Here is an 18,854-nt window from a genome sequence, read left to right as displayed (position 1 = left end):
AAAAGAAAGACCACACATCTGTTTGAGAAATATTCCTCAATTAATGGAAATATATCACTAGCACATAAATCCAGTGCTAAAGAAATAAATTTTAAAAATCTTTAAGTAACATTACTAATAAAACAATGTTTTAACTCATGGGCAGAAAGGCAGATTATCCTCTGAAGCACTAACTAAATTATTCTTTTACTAACACAGTGACTTACCCATATATGCTAAGAGATTGAAAAAGTAAATTTAAGCTGAGGAAATGAATTAGACATTTGAACCAATCATTAATGGATCCAGCTTTAAAAAAAAACAGTTTAATTGATACTTTACAATACAAAAATAAGCATCCACAGAATGTTTATTTACTGTTTAAATTACTCCATATTTTCATATACCATGAACAAAAAATATTTTACCCCATACACACACAGTAACAGCAAACAAGTGCAATCTTTCAAACATTACAATTTATAATCAAATCTGTACAACAGATAAATAAATTTATACCTCTAACAGTTAGCTTGTAACAAAACCAAAAACATACATTGCCCAAGGTCACCGGTTTACTTAAAATTCTACTTAGGGTTATACATCTCAAACATAACTTGAATCTTTACTACACTGCACAAGTTTAGATTGATAAATATTTTTTTAAAAATAGGAGGGAGTAATAGGAAATACCAAAATGGTTATAAAGAGCTTCCAAACATTGGAAATAAATAATATACAAAATTAATTAGATGGGGGAAAGCATATTCAGTGGATCCACAGGGTAACTGGTATTACACTGGTATAGCTTAAGGAAAGGAAACAGGTGAATGTTTGGACTAGAAAGAAAATTTGGCCTTTTTATAAAAAGCTACAATAGTATCAATGACAAAATCCTGTCATGGAGCCTAGAAAAACTTTGAGACAAAGTGTACAAAGATTTTAGGCTTATACACCTGAAAACCATAGTTAGGAAGAAAACTCATGTCAGGAAACATAACAATCAGAATATGAACACAGAAGACATACTGTTTGTCATTCCACATCATTGCACATATAAGAAAACAATACTGCAGTCTTTCTTAAGAAAGTTTTCAACGAAATAGGAAGTTCCATGATGAATATAGTTGCATACAATTTTATTACCACAAATTTAGTAAATATCAAAACACTCAGTGGTGTCACTAAGCTAATTATCTGTATTTTTTACTGGAAAGGTAATTATTTCCCTGCCTTCATGTGTTAACTTAAAATCACTTATAAAAGGAAATACAGATCCAGTAGAAAAGACTTTTCACATGCAGTCCTATACAATGCACTCTGCTTCATCAATTTTCTTCAGTATTTCACATCATATATGTACATTTCCAAAATATACAACCACACATGTTGAACAGATGTCACTGAGCTATATTCTTGTCACACAAATTTTTATTTACATATACATTTGTATCTTCAGATAGATGCTGTTCTCCTCCAGGTAGACACAAAGTTAATCTGAAGAGTTTAAGGTTTTACTATCCTAATGTCTTGATTTATCTTGAACAGATGATAAGATGAGGAGTCCACAAAAAAATGCAGCTATACATGCCAATCTTTTCAACAGAGATGAGTTATCTTTAGGAATAATAATCTGTGCAAGATCATTAGTGATCTGAGAAATTTCATGTGCCACACAAACAAATATGAAAGTGCTGACAATGATGTTGAGCATAGGGTTTCCAGGTATAAGTACCAAGATACCCCTTGTGTCTGCTGCCAGCCATATGTGATACTGGCAAATAAATAGCTGAAAGGAAAAACATGTCAAGTTAGATATGTTCAGAGGGTCCATGAATATATTACAGATTTTCCTAATTTAAACATATGATTGATAGCATAATTATGTCAGAAGGCTTTTCTAAAACCATTTAATTATGTTTCACTGTTGGCCTTAAAGTCTATTGCACTCTAGTGTCCAGAACTCCTAATTGCTGAAGCACTGCTTCAAAGTCCCCAAGAAATGAACCACAGGAACCTTCTAACTTTAAAAACATTTGTCAGCTGTCTTCTATATCATGCAATGATATATGGACTTTTGTATTCAGACTCCAAATAAAGAATTACTCTGTGTGTGTGTGTATACACGTCTGTACTGCATATGTATATTTGTGAATATACTTATGTATATGTATATATGAATGGGAAATGGCATGGTTTTTAAGATGTCCTCGTGTTTGTTCTGCACCAGACAAATGTCTTTAATTGCATTTGAGTGTTTCAAAAGTGTATTTCAACTTCTATGTGAGTATACATATTAGGACACAATTACTACTTTTGATTGTGACTACAAATGTGGTTCTACCATCACATTGCTTCAAAATATCAAAGATTAGGAAAATGCTTAAGCTACTTCAACAGATATCAACATGATGAAGAATGCTAAATTCTATACAATCTCTCTTTTAAAGGAGACTTAAAAAATAGGACATTCAGAGACAAGATGGCAGAGCAGAAGGACCTTGCTCTCAGGAGAACATCAAAATCACAACTAACTGCTGAACAACTATCAATTTAAAAAAAAGACTGGAATCTTCCAAAAAAAGATATTCTATATCCAAAGACATAAAGAAGAAACCATGAGATAGTAGGAGGGGTGCTCTCATGATATAATCAAATCCCATACCACCTGGGTGGGAGAACCACAAACTGGAGAATAATTATATCACAGAAGTTTTCCCACAGGAGTGAGAGCTCTGAGCTCCACACCATGCCTAGGGGTTCAGCATCAGGAGGAGGAGCACCCACAGCAATTGACTTTGAAGGCCAGTGGGGCTCGACTGCAGGAGCTCCACAGGATTGGGGGAAACAGACTTCACTCTTGGAGGGCGCACACCAGGACCTAGGGCAAAAGCAGAGACTCCACAGGAGCCTGGGTCCAGAATTACCTGCTGGTCTTGGAAGGTCTCCTGTGGGGGGTGGCTTGGAGGCTCTCTCTGGGGTCATAAAAGCTGGTGGCAGGCATAGTGGGGACCTACGTGAACTCTGGCTAGAGGCAGACATCTTGCATCCTTTGACTGAGACCTGGTCGCACCCAACTGCCTATAAGCTCCAGGGCTGGGACACCTTAGGCCCAAAACCAAAAGGGCAGGAACACAGCCCCACCCACCAGCAGCCAGGCTGCCTAAAGACTTCTTGAGCCCACAGCCACCTCTAGACACGCCCCTTGACATGGCCCTGCCCACAAGAGGGCCAAGACCCGGCTCCACCCACCAAGGGAAGGCACTGGCCCTGCCACCCCCCCCAGGAAGCCTGCACAAGTGTCTAGACTGGACTAACCCACCAGAGGGGAGACACCAGAAGCAAGAAAACTATGATCCAGCAACCTGTGGAACTGAGTCCGAAAACAGGTCAGAACTACCCTGGGACCAGCTGGTCCCTGGCCCTTGGGTGACGAGAGGGGAGTGTACTGCTGGGACATACAGGACATCCCCTATAGAGGGCCACTTCTCCAAGGTCAAGAAACATAACTAAACTACAACATCTATAAAAACACAAATAGAAAATTAAAATGAGATGGCAAAGGAATATGTTCCAGATGAAGGAACAAGATAAAAATCCCAGAGTAACAACTAAGTGAAGTAGCAATAACCAATCTACCCAACAAAGAGTTCAGAGTATAATGGTAAAGACGATCCAAGAACTTGGGAAAAGAATGATGTACAGAGTGAGAAGTTACAAGAAGTTTTTAGCAAAAAGAAAGTATAAAGAACAACCAAACAGAATCGAAGAATACAATAACTGCAATGAAAAATACACTAGAAGGAATCAATAGTAGAATAAATGAGGCAGAGGAATGAATCAGTGAGCTGGAAGACAGAGTGGTGGAAATCAATGCCATGGAACAAAATAAAGAAGAAAGAATAAAATGAGTACAGTTTAAGAAACCTCTGGGACGATGTCAAACATGCCAACATTTGCATTAGAGGGGTCCCAGAAGGAGAAGAGGGAGAGAAAGGACCTGAGATAATACTTGAAGAGATAATAGCTGAAAATTTCCCAAACATGGGAAAGGAAACAGTCACCCAACTCCAGGAAATTCACAGACCCATACAGGATTAACCCAAGGAGGGACATGCGGAGACAATAGTAATCAAATTGACAAAAATTAAAGATAATGAAAAAAAAAAAGGAAAAAGCAACAAATAACATACAAGGGAATACCCACAGGAGTATCAGCTGATTTTTCAGCAGAAACTCTGTAAGCCAGAAGGGAGTGGCACAATATAAAGTGATGAAAGGGAAAAACCTACAATGAAAAATACTCTACCGAGCAAGGCCCTCGTTCAAATTAGATGGAGAAATCAAAAGCTCTACAAACAAGCAAAACTAAAAGAATTCAGCACCACCAAACTGGCTTTTCAGCAAATGCTAAAGGAACTTCTCTAGGCAGAAAAGGCCACAACTAAAACAAGAACATTATGAAATGGGAAAGCTCAGCAGTAAAGGCAAACATACAGGAAACATAGGAAATCATGTACACACAAACATGATATCTAACCCAGTAACTGTGAGAGGAGGAAACTACAGGAAAGTAATGCAGGATATTTGAAATGCATTTGATATTACGATATCAGAAACTTAAAACAATCATATATAGACATGTATAGACAGGTATATCAAAACCTCATGGTAACCACAAACCAAAAAGCCATAATAGATATACACACAAATAAGAAAAAGAAATCCAAACATAACACTGTAAAAATAGTCATCAAATCACATGAGAAAAAATGAGGAAAGGAAGAAAAAAGACCTACAAAAGCAAATCCAAAACAACAAACATAATGACAATAAGGACATACATACTGATAATTACCTTAAATCTAAGCAGAGTAATTGCTCCAAAGTCATAGATTGGCTGAATGGATGCAAACACAAGACCAGTATATATGCTGTCTACAAGAGACCCATGTCAGACCTATAGACACATACAACTGAAAGTGAGGGGATGGAAAAAGGTATTCCATACAAATGGGAATCAGCAATACTCATATCAGACAAAACAGACTTTCAAATAAAGACTGTTACAAGAGACAAAGAAGGACACTACAGAATGATCAAGGGATCAATCCAAGAAGAAGACAGAACAACTGTAAATACATATGCACCCAACACAGGAGCACCTCAATATACAAGGCAAACGTTAACAGACATAAAAGGAGAAATTGACAGTAACATAATAATAGTGCGAGACTTAAACACCCCACTTACATCAATGGACAGATCATCCAGACAGAAAATCAATAAGGAAACACAGGCCTTAAATGACACATTAGCCCAGAAGGACTTAAATGCTATTTATAGGGTGTTCCAATTGAAAGAGCAGTAGAATACACATTCTTTTCAAGTGCACATGGAACATTCTCCAGCACAGATCACATGCTGGACCACAAAGCAAGCCTGGGTAAATTTACGAAAACTGAAATCATATCAAGCATCTTTCCTGACCACAACACTATGAGATTAGAAATCAATTACAGGAAAAAAGCTATAAAAAACACAAACATGTGGAGGCTAAACAATATGGTACTAAACAACCAATGGATCACTGAATAAATCAAAGAGGAAATAAATACCTAGAGGCAAATGAAAAATGAACACACAACAATCCAAAACCTATGGGAGGCAGACAAAGCAGTTCTAAGAGGGAAGTTTATAGGAATACAATCTTACCTCAGGGAACAAAAATCTCAAACAATCTAACTTTACACTTGAAGCAACTAGAGAAAGAATAAAACAAAACCCAAAGTTAGAAGAAAGAAATCATAAAGATCAGAGGAGAAATAAATGAAATAGAGATGAAGAAAACAATAGAAAAAATCAATGAAACTAAAAGCTGGTTCTTTAAAAAGACAAACAAAATTGATAAACCTTTAGCTAGACTCATCAAGAAAAAAGGGAGAGGGCTCAAATCAATAAAATTAGAAATGAGAAAGGAGAAGTTACAATCACAGACATCACAGAAATACAAAAGATCAGAAGAGACTACTACAAATAACTATATGCCAATAAAATGGACCACCTAGAAGAAATAGACAAATCCTTAGAAAGGTACAATTTCCTAAAACTGAACCAGGAAGAAATGGAAAACATGAACAGACCAATCACAGGCACTGAAATTGAAACTGTGATTTAAAAACTCTCAACAAACAAAAGTCCAGGACCAGATGGCTTCACAGAATTCTAGCAAACATTTAGAGAAGAGTTAACACCTATCCTTCTGAAACTATTCCAAAAAATTGCAGAGGAAGGAACACTTCCAAACTCATTCTATGAGGCTACCATCACCGATACCAAAACCAGACAAAGATACCACAAAAAAGACAATTACAGGCCAACATAAATGATGAACAAAGACAAAAAAATACTCAACAAAAACAATACATTAAAAGGATCACAGAATCATGATCAGGTTGGGATTTATCTCAGGGAGGCGAGGAGTGTTTGATACCCGTAAATCAATCAGTGTGATACACCACCTTAAAAAATTGAAAAATAAAAACCATATGATCATCTCAATAGGTGCAGAAACAGCTTTTGATAAAATTCACCATCCATTTATGATTAAAAACTCTCCAGAAAGGGGGCATAGAGGGAATCTACCTCAACATAATAAAGGCCTTATATGACAAATCCACAGCTAACATAATTTGCAAAGGTGAAAAGCTGAAAGCATTTCCTGTAAGATCAGAAACAATAAAAGGATGTCCACTATCAGCACTTTTATTCAACATAGTTTTGGACGTTCTAGCCATGGCAATGAGAAGAAAAAGAAATAAAGGGATCCAAATTGGTAAAGAAGAAGTAAACCTGTCCCTGTTTGGAGAGAACATGATAGTATACATAGAAAATCCTAAAGATGCTACCAGAAAACTACTAGAGCTCATCCATGAATTCAGTAAAGTTGCAGGATACAAAATTAATACACAGAAATCTCTTGCATTCCTATGCTCTAACAACAAAAGATCAGAAAGAAAAATTAAGGAAACTATCCCATTTACTACTGCAACAAAAAGAATAAAATAACTAGGAATAAACCAACCTAGGGAGGCAAAACATCTGTATTTTGAAAACTATAAGATGCTGATGAAAGAAATCGAAGATGGCACACACAGACAGAAAGATATACTGTGTTCTTGGATTAGAAGAATCAATATTAAAATGCCTATACTACCCAAGGTAATCTACAGATTTGATGCTATACCTATCAAGTCACCAATGGCATTTTTTGCAGATCTAGGACAAAAAAATGTTAAAATCTGTATGGAAACACAAAGGACCCCGAATAGCCAAAGCAATCTTGAGAAAGAAAATGGAGCTGGAGGAATCAGGATCCCTGACTTCAGACTATACTACAATGCTACAGTCATCAAAACAGTATGGTACTGGAACAAAACCAGAAATACAGATCAATGGAACAGGATAAAAATCCCAGAAATAAACCCACACACCTATGGTAAATTAATCTACAACAAAGGAGGCAAGAATATACAATGGAGAAAAGACAGTCCCTTCAATAAGTGGTGCTGGGAAAACTGGACAGCTACATGTAAAAGAATGAAAACATTCTCTAACATCATGTACAAAAACAAACCCAAAATGGATTAAAGACCTAAATGTAAGACCGTATACTATAAAACTCTTAGTGGAAAACATAGGCAGGGCACTGTCTGACATATATCACAGCAAGATCTTTTTGGATCTGTCTCCTAGAGTAATGGAAGTAAAAATAAACAAATGGGACTGAATTAAATAGATGCTTTTGCACAGCAAAGGAAACCATACACCAAATGAAAAGACAACCTGTAGAATTGGAGAAAATATTTGCAAACAATGTGACTGACAAGGGATTAATCTCCAAAATATACAGCCAGCTCATACAGCTCAATATCAAAAAACAAAGAATGACTTCTCTAACATGGGAAAGGAAACAGTCACCCAAGTCAGGAAGCGCAGAGAGTCCCATACAGGATAAACCCAAGGGGGAACACTCCCCCCTTTGATTTGTTAATCAAACTAACAAATATTAAATACAAAGAAAAAATATTAAAAGCAACAAAGGAAAAGCAGTAAATAATATACAAGGGCATTCCTATAAGGTTATCAGCTGATTTTTCAGCAGAAACTCTGCAGTTCAGAAGGGAGTGGCATGATATATTTAACATGATGAAAGGGAAAAACCTACAACCGAGAATACTCTACGTAGCAAGGCCCTCATTCAGTTTTGACGGAGAAATCGAAAGCTTTACAGACAGGCAAAAGCTAAAAGAATTCAGCATCACCAGACCAGCTTTACAACAAATGCTAAAGGAGATTCTCAAGGCAGGAAACAGAAGAGAAAAAATGAGGAAGGGAAGAAAAAAGACCAAAAAAAACAAAGCCAAAACAATTAAGAAAATGGAAATAGGAATGTACATATCAATATCAATAATTACCTTAAATGTAAATGGATTAAATGCGCCAACCAAAAGACATAGAGTGGTGGAATGCATACAAAAACAAGACCCATATATATGCTATCTACAAGAGACCCACTTCAGACGTAAGGACACATACAGACTGAAAGTAAGGGGATGGAAAAAGATATGCAAATGGAAATCAAAAGAAAGTTGGAGTAGCAATACTCATATCAAAGTAGACTTTAAAGACAGTTACAAGAGACAAGGAAGGACACTACATAATGATCAAGGGATCAAGTCAAGAAGAAGATAGAACAATTCTAAATATATATGTACCCAATATAGGACCCTTCAATATGTAAGGCAAATGCTATCAGCCATAAAAGGGGAAAACGACAGTAACACAATAATAATGGGGGACTTTAACACCCCACTTACACCAATGGACAGATTATCCAAACAGAAAATTAATAAGGAAACACGAACCTTAAATGACACATTAGACCAGATAAATATAATTGATATTTATAGAATATTCCATCCGAAAGCAGCAGAATACACTTCCTTCTCAAGTGCTCATGGAACATTCTCCAAGATAGATAATATCTTGGGTCACAAATCAAGCCTTGGTAAACTTAAGAAAACTGAAGTCATATCAAGCACCTTTTCTGACCACAACGCTATGAAATCAGAAATCAATTATAGGAAAAATACTGTAAAAAAACACGAACACATGGAGGCTAAAGAATGTTACTAAATAACCAATGGATCACTGAAGAAACCAAAGAGGAAATCAAAAAATACCTAAAGACAAATGAGAATGGAAACAAGATGATCCAAAACCTATGGGATGCAGCAGTTCTAAGGGAACGTTTACAGCAATACAGTCTTATCTCAAGAATCGAGAAAAATCTCAAACAACCTAACCTTACACCTAAAGCAATTAGAGAAAGATGAACAAACAAAACCCAAAGTTAGTAGAAGGAAAGAAATCATAAAGATCAGAGCAGAAATAAATGAAATAGAGACAAAGAAAACAATATCAAAAATCAATGAAAGTAAAAGCTGGTTCTTTGAGAAGATAAACAAAATTGATAAACTTTTAGCCAGACTCATCAAGAAAAAATGGGAGTACTCAAATCAATAAAATTGGAAATGAAAAAGGAGAAATGACAACAGACACCACAGAAATACAAAGGTTCATAAGAGACTTCTAAAAGCAACTATACGTCAATAAAATGGACAACATAGAAGAAATGGAAAAATTATTAGAAAGGTACAACCTTCCAAGAGTGAACCAGGAAGAAATAGAAAATATGAACAGACCAATCACAAGCACTGAAAATTTAACTGTGATTAAAAATATTCCAACAAACAGAAGTCCAGGACCAGATGGCTTCACAGAATTCTAGCAAACATTTAGAGAAGGCTTAATATCTATCCTTCTAAAACTCTTCCAAAAAATCACAGAGGAAGGTACATTCCCAAGCTCATTCTATGAGGCCACCATCACCCTGATACCAAAACCAGAAAAAGATATCACAAAAAGAGAAAATTACAGGCCAATATCACTGATGAACGTAGACACAAAAATCCTCAACAAAATACTAGCAAACAGAATGCAACAACACGTTAAAAGGATCATACATCATGATCAAATGGGCTTTATCCCAGGGATGCAAAGACTTTTCAATATCTGCAAATCAGTGTGATACACCACATCAACAAACTTAGGAATAAAAACCATATGATCATCTCAATAGATGCAGAAAAAGCTTCTGACAAAATTTAACACTGATTTATGATTAAAAACTCTACAGAAAGTCAGCATAGAGGGAACCTACCTCAAGATAATAAAGGCCATATATGACAAACCCAAAGCAAACATCATTCTCATTGGTGAAAAACTGAAAGAATTTCCTGTAAGATCAGGAATAAGACAAGGATGTCCACTCTCACCACTATTACTCAACATAGTTTTGGAAGTCCTAGCCATGGCAATCAGAGAAGAAAAAGAAATAAAAGGAATGCAAATTGGAAAAGAAGAAGAAAAACTGTCACTGTTTGCAGATGACATGATACTATACATAGAAAAACCTAAAGATGCTACCAGAAAACTACTAGAGCTCATCAATAAATCTGGTAAAGTTGCAGGATGCAAAATTAATACACAGAAATCTCTTGCATTCCTATACACTAACAATGAAAGATCATAAAGAGAAATCAAGGAAACAATCCCATTTACCACTGCCATCAAAAAGAATAAAATATCTAGAAATAAACCTATCCAAGGAGGTAAAAGATCTGTACTTTGAAAACTCTAAGATACTGATGAAAGAAATCAAAGATACTGATGAAAGAAATCAAAGATGACACAAACAGATGGAGAGATATACCATATTCTTGGATTGGAAGAATAGATATTATCGTGAAAATGACTATACTACCCAAAGCAATCTACCGATTCAATGCAATCCCTATCAAATTACCAATGGCATTTTTCACAGAATTAGAACAAATTTTACAATTTGTATGGAAACACAAAAGAACCCAAATAGCGAAAGCAATCTTGAAAAAAAAAAAATGGAACTGAAGGAATCAAGCTCTGTGACTTCAGACTATACTACAAAGCTACAGTAATCAAAACGGTATGATAGGGCTTCCCTGGTGGCGCAGTGGTTAAGAATCTGCCTGCCAATGCAGGGGACACGGGTTTGAGCCCTGGTCCAGGAAGATCCCACATGCTGCGGACAACTAAACCTGTGCGCCACAACTACTGAGCCTCTGTGCCACAACTATTGAAGCCCGTGCGCCTAGAGCCTGTGCTCCGCAACAAGAGAAGACACCGCAACAAGAAGCCGACGCACCACAACAAAGAGTGGCCCCTGCTCGCCACAACTAGAGAAAGCCCATGCGCAGCAACAAAGGCACGTTGCAGCCAAAAAAAAAAAAAAAAGTCCCATTAAAAAAAAACCAGTATGATAGTGGCACAAAAATAGAAATATAGATCAATGGAACAGGATCGACAGTCCAGAGATAAACCCACGTACCTATGGTCACCTAACCTATGACAAAGGAGGCAAGAATATACAATGGAGAAAAGAGAGCCTCTTCAATAAGTGGTGCTGGGAAAACTGAATGGCTACATGTAAAAGAAGGAAATTAGAACACTCCCTAACACCATACACAAAAATAAACTCAAAATGGATTAAAGACCAAAACGTAAGACCAGATACTATAAAACTCTTAGAGGAAAAAATAGGGAGAACACTCTTTGACATAAATTGCAGCAAGATCTTTTTTGATCTACCTCCTAGTGTAGTGAAAATAAACATTTGTATGACATTCTTAAAAAGATAAAACTATAGTCATGTAGAAGAGTACTTGCCAGGAGTTAGAATGGGGGAAGGGTGTGACTACTAAGGGATAGTACAACGTAGTTTTTTGGTATCCTAGTTCTGGTGGTGGTTACAGGAATCTATACATGTAAAATTCATAGAACTGTGCACCAAAATTAAAAAGTCAATTTTTTCTGTGTGCTGATTAAAAATTAAAAGAAATTTTGGGCTTCCCTGATGGCGCAGTGGTTGACAGCCCGCCTGCTGATGCAGGGGACACGGGTTCGTGCCCCGGTCCGGGAGGATCCCACATGCCGCGGAGCGGCTGGACCTGTGAGCCATGGCTGCTGAGCCTGCGCGTCCAGAGCCTGTGTTCCGCAACGGGAGAGGCCACAACAGTGAGAGGCCCGCGTACCGCAAAAAAAAAAAAGAAAAAAAATGGGCAGAAGATCTAATTACACATTTCTCCAAAAAAGACATACAGATGGCTACAAAGTACATGAAAATATGCTCAACATCATTCATTATTAAAGAAATGGAAATCAAAACTACAATGAGGCATCACCTCACAATGGTCAGAATGACCATCATCCAAAAATCTATAAACAATAAATGCTTGGAAAGGGTGTGGAGAAAAGGGAACCCTCCTACACTGTTGGTGGGAATGTAAACTGGTACAGCCACTATGGAGAATGGTATGAAGGTTCCTTAAAAAACTAAAAGCAGGGCTACCATATGATCCAGCAATCCCACTCCTGGGCATATATCTGCAGAAAACCATAATTCAAAAATATACATGCACCCCAAGTTTCACTGCAGCACTATTTAGAACAGGCAGGACATGGAAGCAACCTAAATGTCCATCAACAGAGGAATGGATAAAGAAAATGTGGTACATATATACAATGGAATATTAGCCATGAAAAAGAATGAAATAATGCCACTTGCTGCAACATGGATGGACCTAGAGACTGTCATACAGAGTGAAGTAAGTCAGACAGAGAAAGACAAATATCATATATCACTTATATGTGGAATCTAAAAAAAAGGGTACCAATGAACTTAATCTACAAAACAGAGTTACAGATGTAGAAAACAAACTTATAGCTACCAGGGGCAAGGGAGGCATAGGGATAAATTGGAAGATTGGTGTTGACATACACACACTACTATATATAAAATAGATAACTTATAAGGACGTACTGTATAGCACAGGGAACTCTACTCAATACTCTGTAATGGCCTGTATGGAAAAAGAATCTAAAAAAGAATGGATATATGTATATGTATAACTGATTCACTTTGCTATAGCCCTGAAACTAACACAACATTGTAAACCAAATATACTCAAAAAAAAACACATAAATGACCCAATGAAAAAATGGGAAGAAGATCTAAACAGATGTTTCTCCAAAGAAGACTTACAGATGGCCAAAAAGCACATGAAAAGATGCTTAACATCACAATTAGAGAAATGCAAATCAAAACTACAATGAGGTAGACCTGGGGAGAGGACTGGGGTTGGCTGCACGGAGACAGCCTGAAGGGGCTGGAGTGTGGTACAGCTGCAGTAGTGGGTGTTCAAGGAAGATGCTTGGGCCTGCCATAGAAACAAAGGGCTATTGTTAAGTGGTGCGTGAAGGATGGGGCCACCATAGCAGCTCATGTGCTGGCCCCTGCCTCACCTCATTGGCCTCCACGAGAGCGTGCCTCAGCCGCTGCTGCCTTGGCAGGCTCCCACACCAACCGCCACCTTGGCAGGCCCTGGAAGGAGATGTCATCGTGTTGCCCACATGCAGAGGTGGGGCTGAAACCACAGCTGAGCCCCAGGGGCCATGCAACTCAGGAAGCAGGGCTGAAATTGCTCCCCATGGCTGTGTGAGCCATGGATTTACACCTCTGCCGACGGCTTTGTAAATTCATTGCCTGCGGGACATCTGAACAGATAACAGGTGCCCTGTGGCTGGGAGGTATCTGGCCTTAGCAGCTGTGGGCTTTGTGGGGGTGTGTGTGTATGAGGGCCTGGCCAGGCCAGGGTGTGAACTGCCTCCATAGCTCCCACAGTGGATTCAGATGTCCGAGTACTGTGGTCCTGGGACCTGACTTCAGTCAATCTGCACTGGTGGCCTTGTGAAAACAACACCTGTGGGACACCAGGGCTGATTGCTGGTATTCCCAGCATTGAGGAGGGGCCAAGGGCAGCACCAACAACAGTTTACTCTGTGAGTCCGCATAGTAGGTGAAAGGTGACACAACAGAGCACATTCACTGGTGAACAGCTCCAGTGGCCGTGGAGGAAAACTCAGTGGCTCCTCTCCCAGTGGGAGTGCTCCAATCCTGACTATCTCGCACTGTAGCTCAGAAATGCAGGTCAGAAAAGGATCTGGGGGCTTCTACTCCCAACAACTAGGGAGTAGACCTTGTCCCAAACAGGGCTGTAGCAACCACTGAGCAAAGAGGAGGCCCACTCAATATCCAGTGCAGGCTCTGGTCACCACAACATTAGTCACACCTCCTATCAAAGGGATAATGGCCAGCATACACTGAGGAAAGAGATAGCAGGCATCCATACTGAAAAGAGCCCTTGTACCAAAAAATATTAAACCCATGCAGGCTACACAGGGATGTTCCCACATAAAAATAGCCCTCCAAGACCACAGCATATAATTGTTTCTCCTAAACTCATAGAGCAAGAGTAATATAAGTAAAATGAAGAAGCAGAGGAACCACTCCCAATTAAAAGATCAAGAGAATTCCTCTGAAAGAATAAGCAATAAAATAGACCTCTTCATTTAAATAGTGAGTTCAAAAAGGAGATAATGAAAATACTGAAGGAATTAAGGAAGGCTATCAACAGAAATGCAGATTACTGTAAAAAGGAATTAGAAAACAAAAGGAGGAGCCAATAAAAATTAGAAAATTCATTTGCAGAGACAAAAGCTGAGCTAAAGGCAATGAAGAGCAGAATGAATAATGCAGAAGAATGAATAAAGGATGTGGAAGACAGAATAATGGAAATCACCCAATTAGAATAGCAGACAGAAAGCCAAATGAAAAAAAAATGAAAGCAATATAAGAGACCTACGGGATAATATAAAGCATGCCAATCCACACATAATAGGGATCTCAGAAGGAGAAGAAAGAAAAGGGGATTGAAAAGGTATTTGTATTGAATGTATTCTGAAAAATTTCAGAAATTATGGCTGAAAATTTCCCAAACGTAAAGAAGGAAGCAGATATCCAGGTACAGGAAGCACGAAGAGTCCCAAACAAGATAAACCTGAACAGACCTACACCAAGACATATAATTAAAACGGCAAAAGTTAAAGATAAAGAGAGGATTCTAAAGGCAGTAAGAGAAAAACAAAGAGTTAATTACAAGGGAACACCCAAAAGGCTATCAGCTGATTTCTCTGCAGAAATGTTGCAGGCCAGAAGGGAGTGGCAAGGTATACTGAAAGTCCTGAAAGGGAAAAATCTGCAACCTAGGATATTCTACCCAGCAAGATCATCATTTAGAATAAAAGGAGAGATAAAGAATTTTTCAGACAAGCAAAAACTAAAAGAATACAGCAATACTATACCTATCCTAAAGGAAATATTGAAAGGTCTTCTCTAAATGGAAAAGAAGTAAGAATCTATAGGAAAGAAATAATCACAATTGGAAAGTAAATCTCTTAAATAAGCCTGTACACAGATTAAAAAAAATAAAAAATTTGAGAAAGCGATGATAACCACAATGAGCAGCAAAAGGATGAACATGAAGATGTAAAAGAGGACATCAAAATCATAAAATATGGTAGAGGACAGTAAGAAAATGTAGACTTTTTTATTAATGTGTTTGAGCCCATATGACTACCTGTCTAAAGCAAGTAGATACAGGAAGGGGTTAACATACTTGAGAAACAAGACAATAGCAAATCAAAAACATACAACAGATTCACAAAAAACAAAAAGAAGAGAACATAAGTATAATACAAAAGAAAACCATCAAACCACAAAAGGAAAAACAAAAAGAAAAAGAAAGGGACAAAGAAGAAATATAAAACCAACAAGAAAACAAAGTTTAAAATGGCAATAAATATGTATCTATCAATAATTACCTTAAATAATTACCTTAAATAATTACCTTAAATAATTACCTTAAATAATTACCTTAAATGTTAATGGACTAAACGGTCTAAGACACAGAGTGGCAGATTGGATAAAAAAAGAAGAGCCTACAATATGCTCTCGACAAGAGACCCACTCTAGGGCAAAGGACACTCATAGATTGAAAGTGAGGGGATGGAAAAAGATATTTCATGCAAACAAATGAGAAGAGAGCAGGGGTCGCAATACTCATATGAGACAAAATAGGCTTTAAAACAAAGGACATAAAGAAAGATAAAGAAGGACAGCATATAATGATAAAAGGATCAATACAAGGAGAGGATATTACACTTGTCAACATATATGCACCCGATATAGGAGCACTCAAATACATAAAACAAATATTAACAGACATAAAGGGAGAAATCAAAGGGAATACAATAATAGTAGGAGACTTTAACACCCCACGCATATCAATGGACAGATCTTCGAGACAAAAAATCAATAAGGCAACAGAGATCCTAAGTGATACAATAGAATAGTTAGACTTAATTGATATTTTCAGGACATTACATCCCAAAAAAGCAGACTACACATTCTTTTCAAGTGCCCATATGATCCTGCAATCCCACTCCTCAGCCTATATCTGCAGAAAACCAGAGAAGATACATCCACCCCAAAGTTCACTGCAGCACTGTTTACAATAGCCAAGACATGGAAGCAACCTAAATGTCCATCAACAGGTGAATGGATAAGGAGATGCAGTGTGTGTGTGTGTGTGTGTGTGTGTGTGTGTATTAGTGGAATATTAGTCATAAAAAAGGATGAAATAATGCCATATGCAGCAACATGGATGGACCTAGAGATTATTATACTAAGTGAAGTAAGCCAGACAAAGACAATATCATATATCACTTATATGTGGAATCTTAAAAAAAAAAAAAAAAAAAAAGAACTTATTTTCAAAACAGACTCAACAGATATAGAAAACAAACTTATGGTTACCAAAGGGGAAAGGGGGTGGAGTGATAAATTAGGAGGTTGGGATTAACACACTACTATATATAAAATAGACAACCAACAAGGACCTACTAAATAGCACAAGGAGCTATACTAAATATTTTGTAATAATCTATAAGGGAAGAAAATCTGAAAAAGAATATGTGTGTGTGTGTGTAACAATCGCAGAGAAATTTTCCCCATTTTAAAGACAACTTAATAAATATTATAACTCTAAAATGTATCTTTTATGATTATAGTATGAATTCTACTGTTTTAAAATGTTCTATTTCAAATAATAAAACTCAGAATACTCAGAATGTATTTCATAGCCTACTTTAAACTGATTCTGTAGATAATTTCATATTAGGTATTGCACACAAAATAGAGTTTAAAAATTTTCCCCAAACTTCCAATCGTAAGAGTGAATTTTTTATAAGCATCAATAAACTAAATTCCAGTACTATAATATTTAATTATGAAGAACAACAAATCAAAATCCTCTCAACTTGATTTATGTCTATTTACAAATTTCATTTATATCTATTTCATTTTTTTTTCTCTTCTGATCTCAGCATCTCGTTGTACTTGAAAGCTTAAGACAATGTAAAGAATATTTGAAAGTCATCTATGTCTAGCCATTACATTCTATAATACTGCTGTTGAAGTTCTAAATTTCTTCCCTATAACTTCATAAATAACATAGCTTTGGTTGAAAAAAAATGTCAGACTTAACACACCTATATACTCATTCACATACACACCTGCATATAACAACTGGTTGTGTAAGACAGACCAAAATATTAATGTACCAACCTCTAATGAAATTTTTCCAAACCAAGCAAAAAATGAACTGTAAACAGAACGGGCATATCCAGGGATATTCCTTATTAGGATGAAGGCTAAAATCTAAAGAAAAAACACAGAGGCAAATATTAATAATCTTCTTATTAAAAGAATTTTGCTTTCTTTCAAGTGATAACTTTATTCTTTGTTATTGAACTTGATACATCGACACAATGGTTTTCTTCAACAGATAAATTTTTTTTTCAAGTTATTTTCGATCCAGACTCTACTCAAACTGGATTTCTCAGCATGTGGTCTGTATACTGCAAACAAGTGCAGGTTTTACATAGTACATGGCTGAATAGTTTTATTTTATGTATTTTAGAAAAAATATAAACTCATCTTGAAGCCCTTTGTGTAGAAAGAAATGATATATTTATGTAGCAAAATTTAATAAAATTCCATGATACAATTTTGCTTCTTCCATAAAGTATTTGCTTTTTTGGGAGCCACCCACCCCCATCTTTTTGCTCTCTTCAAAAGTCTCCTTCTACTGGCAGCAATGTAAACGTGGGAAAAAAATAACTAAGGAAAGATGAGCATGTGAAGTGGAGTGACTAGGAGAAAAGGTGGTAAGGCTCAGGAGTGCTTGTGTTAGTGTTATTCTATGTGCAGTCACTCTCTTCCTTAGCTCCCCTTATATTGTTCGGTATTAGTGCACTGTTAGTGGAACAACCCCCTTCCTTTCATGTCATTACAAAAATGAATCAGATATGATATACAAAGTGTTATATCTGGTTGTCTGCAGAAGTCATGAAAATGTTATATGAATACAGTACAATGTTTAAAATGTCACTATCAATTGTGTTTGGAGAGTCTGTCATATGCTTGGTTCTACTGACTATGTAGAGGTTTAAGAGGGATAAAATAGTTTCTTCATTGAAGAGAACTTAAAACCTAAAAGAAGATCCTCCAGAAATCCTCCCTGTTCCTCTTTGTTGAACTACTCATTTTTTAGGCCTCGGCTTAGACATACTTTCTCCAGAACCCTGCTCTGGTATCAAGATGGGTTAGGAAGAAATCCCATGTGTTTCCAAAGTACCCTGTACTTGACCATCACTACACTAATCACAATACCCTATGATTACCTGCAACCAGAGGTATCTCTGTAAAAGGTAAATCTGATTTGGGTTGCCCCTAGCCTCTGCCCACCTCCCAG

At 37.0% G+C, this 18,854-nt stretch overlaps 1 protein-coding gene across 1 annotated transcript in view; it reads right to left on the bottom strand.

The window, feature by feature from the left end:
- Positions 1-380: 380 nt before the first annotated feature.
- The window catches only part of CASD1 (CAS1 domain containing 1), a 69,604-nt gene continuing 51,130 nt past the window's right edge, over positions 381-18,854 (bottom strand). Inside the window, exons 17-18 of the mRNA XM_007105298.4 lie at positions 17,666-17,758; positions 381-1,768 (exon numbers count right to left, since the gene is read on the bottom strand). Of these exons, the coding sequence (XP_007105360.2) occupies positions 1,502-1,768; positions 17,666-17,758 (360 nt within the window). The 3' untranslated portion in view covers positions 381-1,501. The remainder of the gene's footprint in view (positions 1,769-17,665; positions 17,759-18,854) is intronic.

Source organism: Physeter macrocephalus, chromosome 5 (assembly GCF_002837175.3).
Source record: "Physeter macrocephalus isolate SW-GA chromosome 5, ASM283717v5, whole genome shotgun sequence".
In the NCBI taxonomy this organism is placed as follows: Eukaryota; Metazoa; Chordata; class Mammalia; order Artiodactyla; family Physeteridae; genus Physeter; species Physeter macrocephalus.
This window is presented reverse-complemented; position numbering and strand designations above follow the sequence as displayed.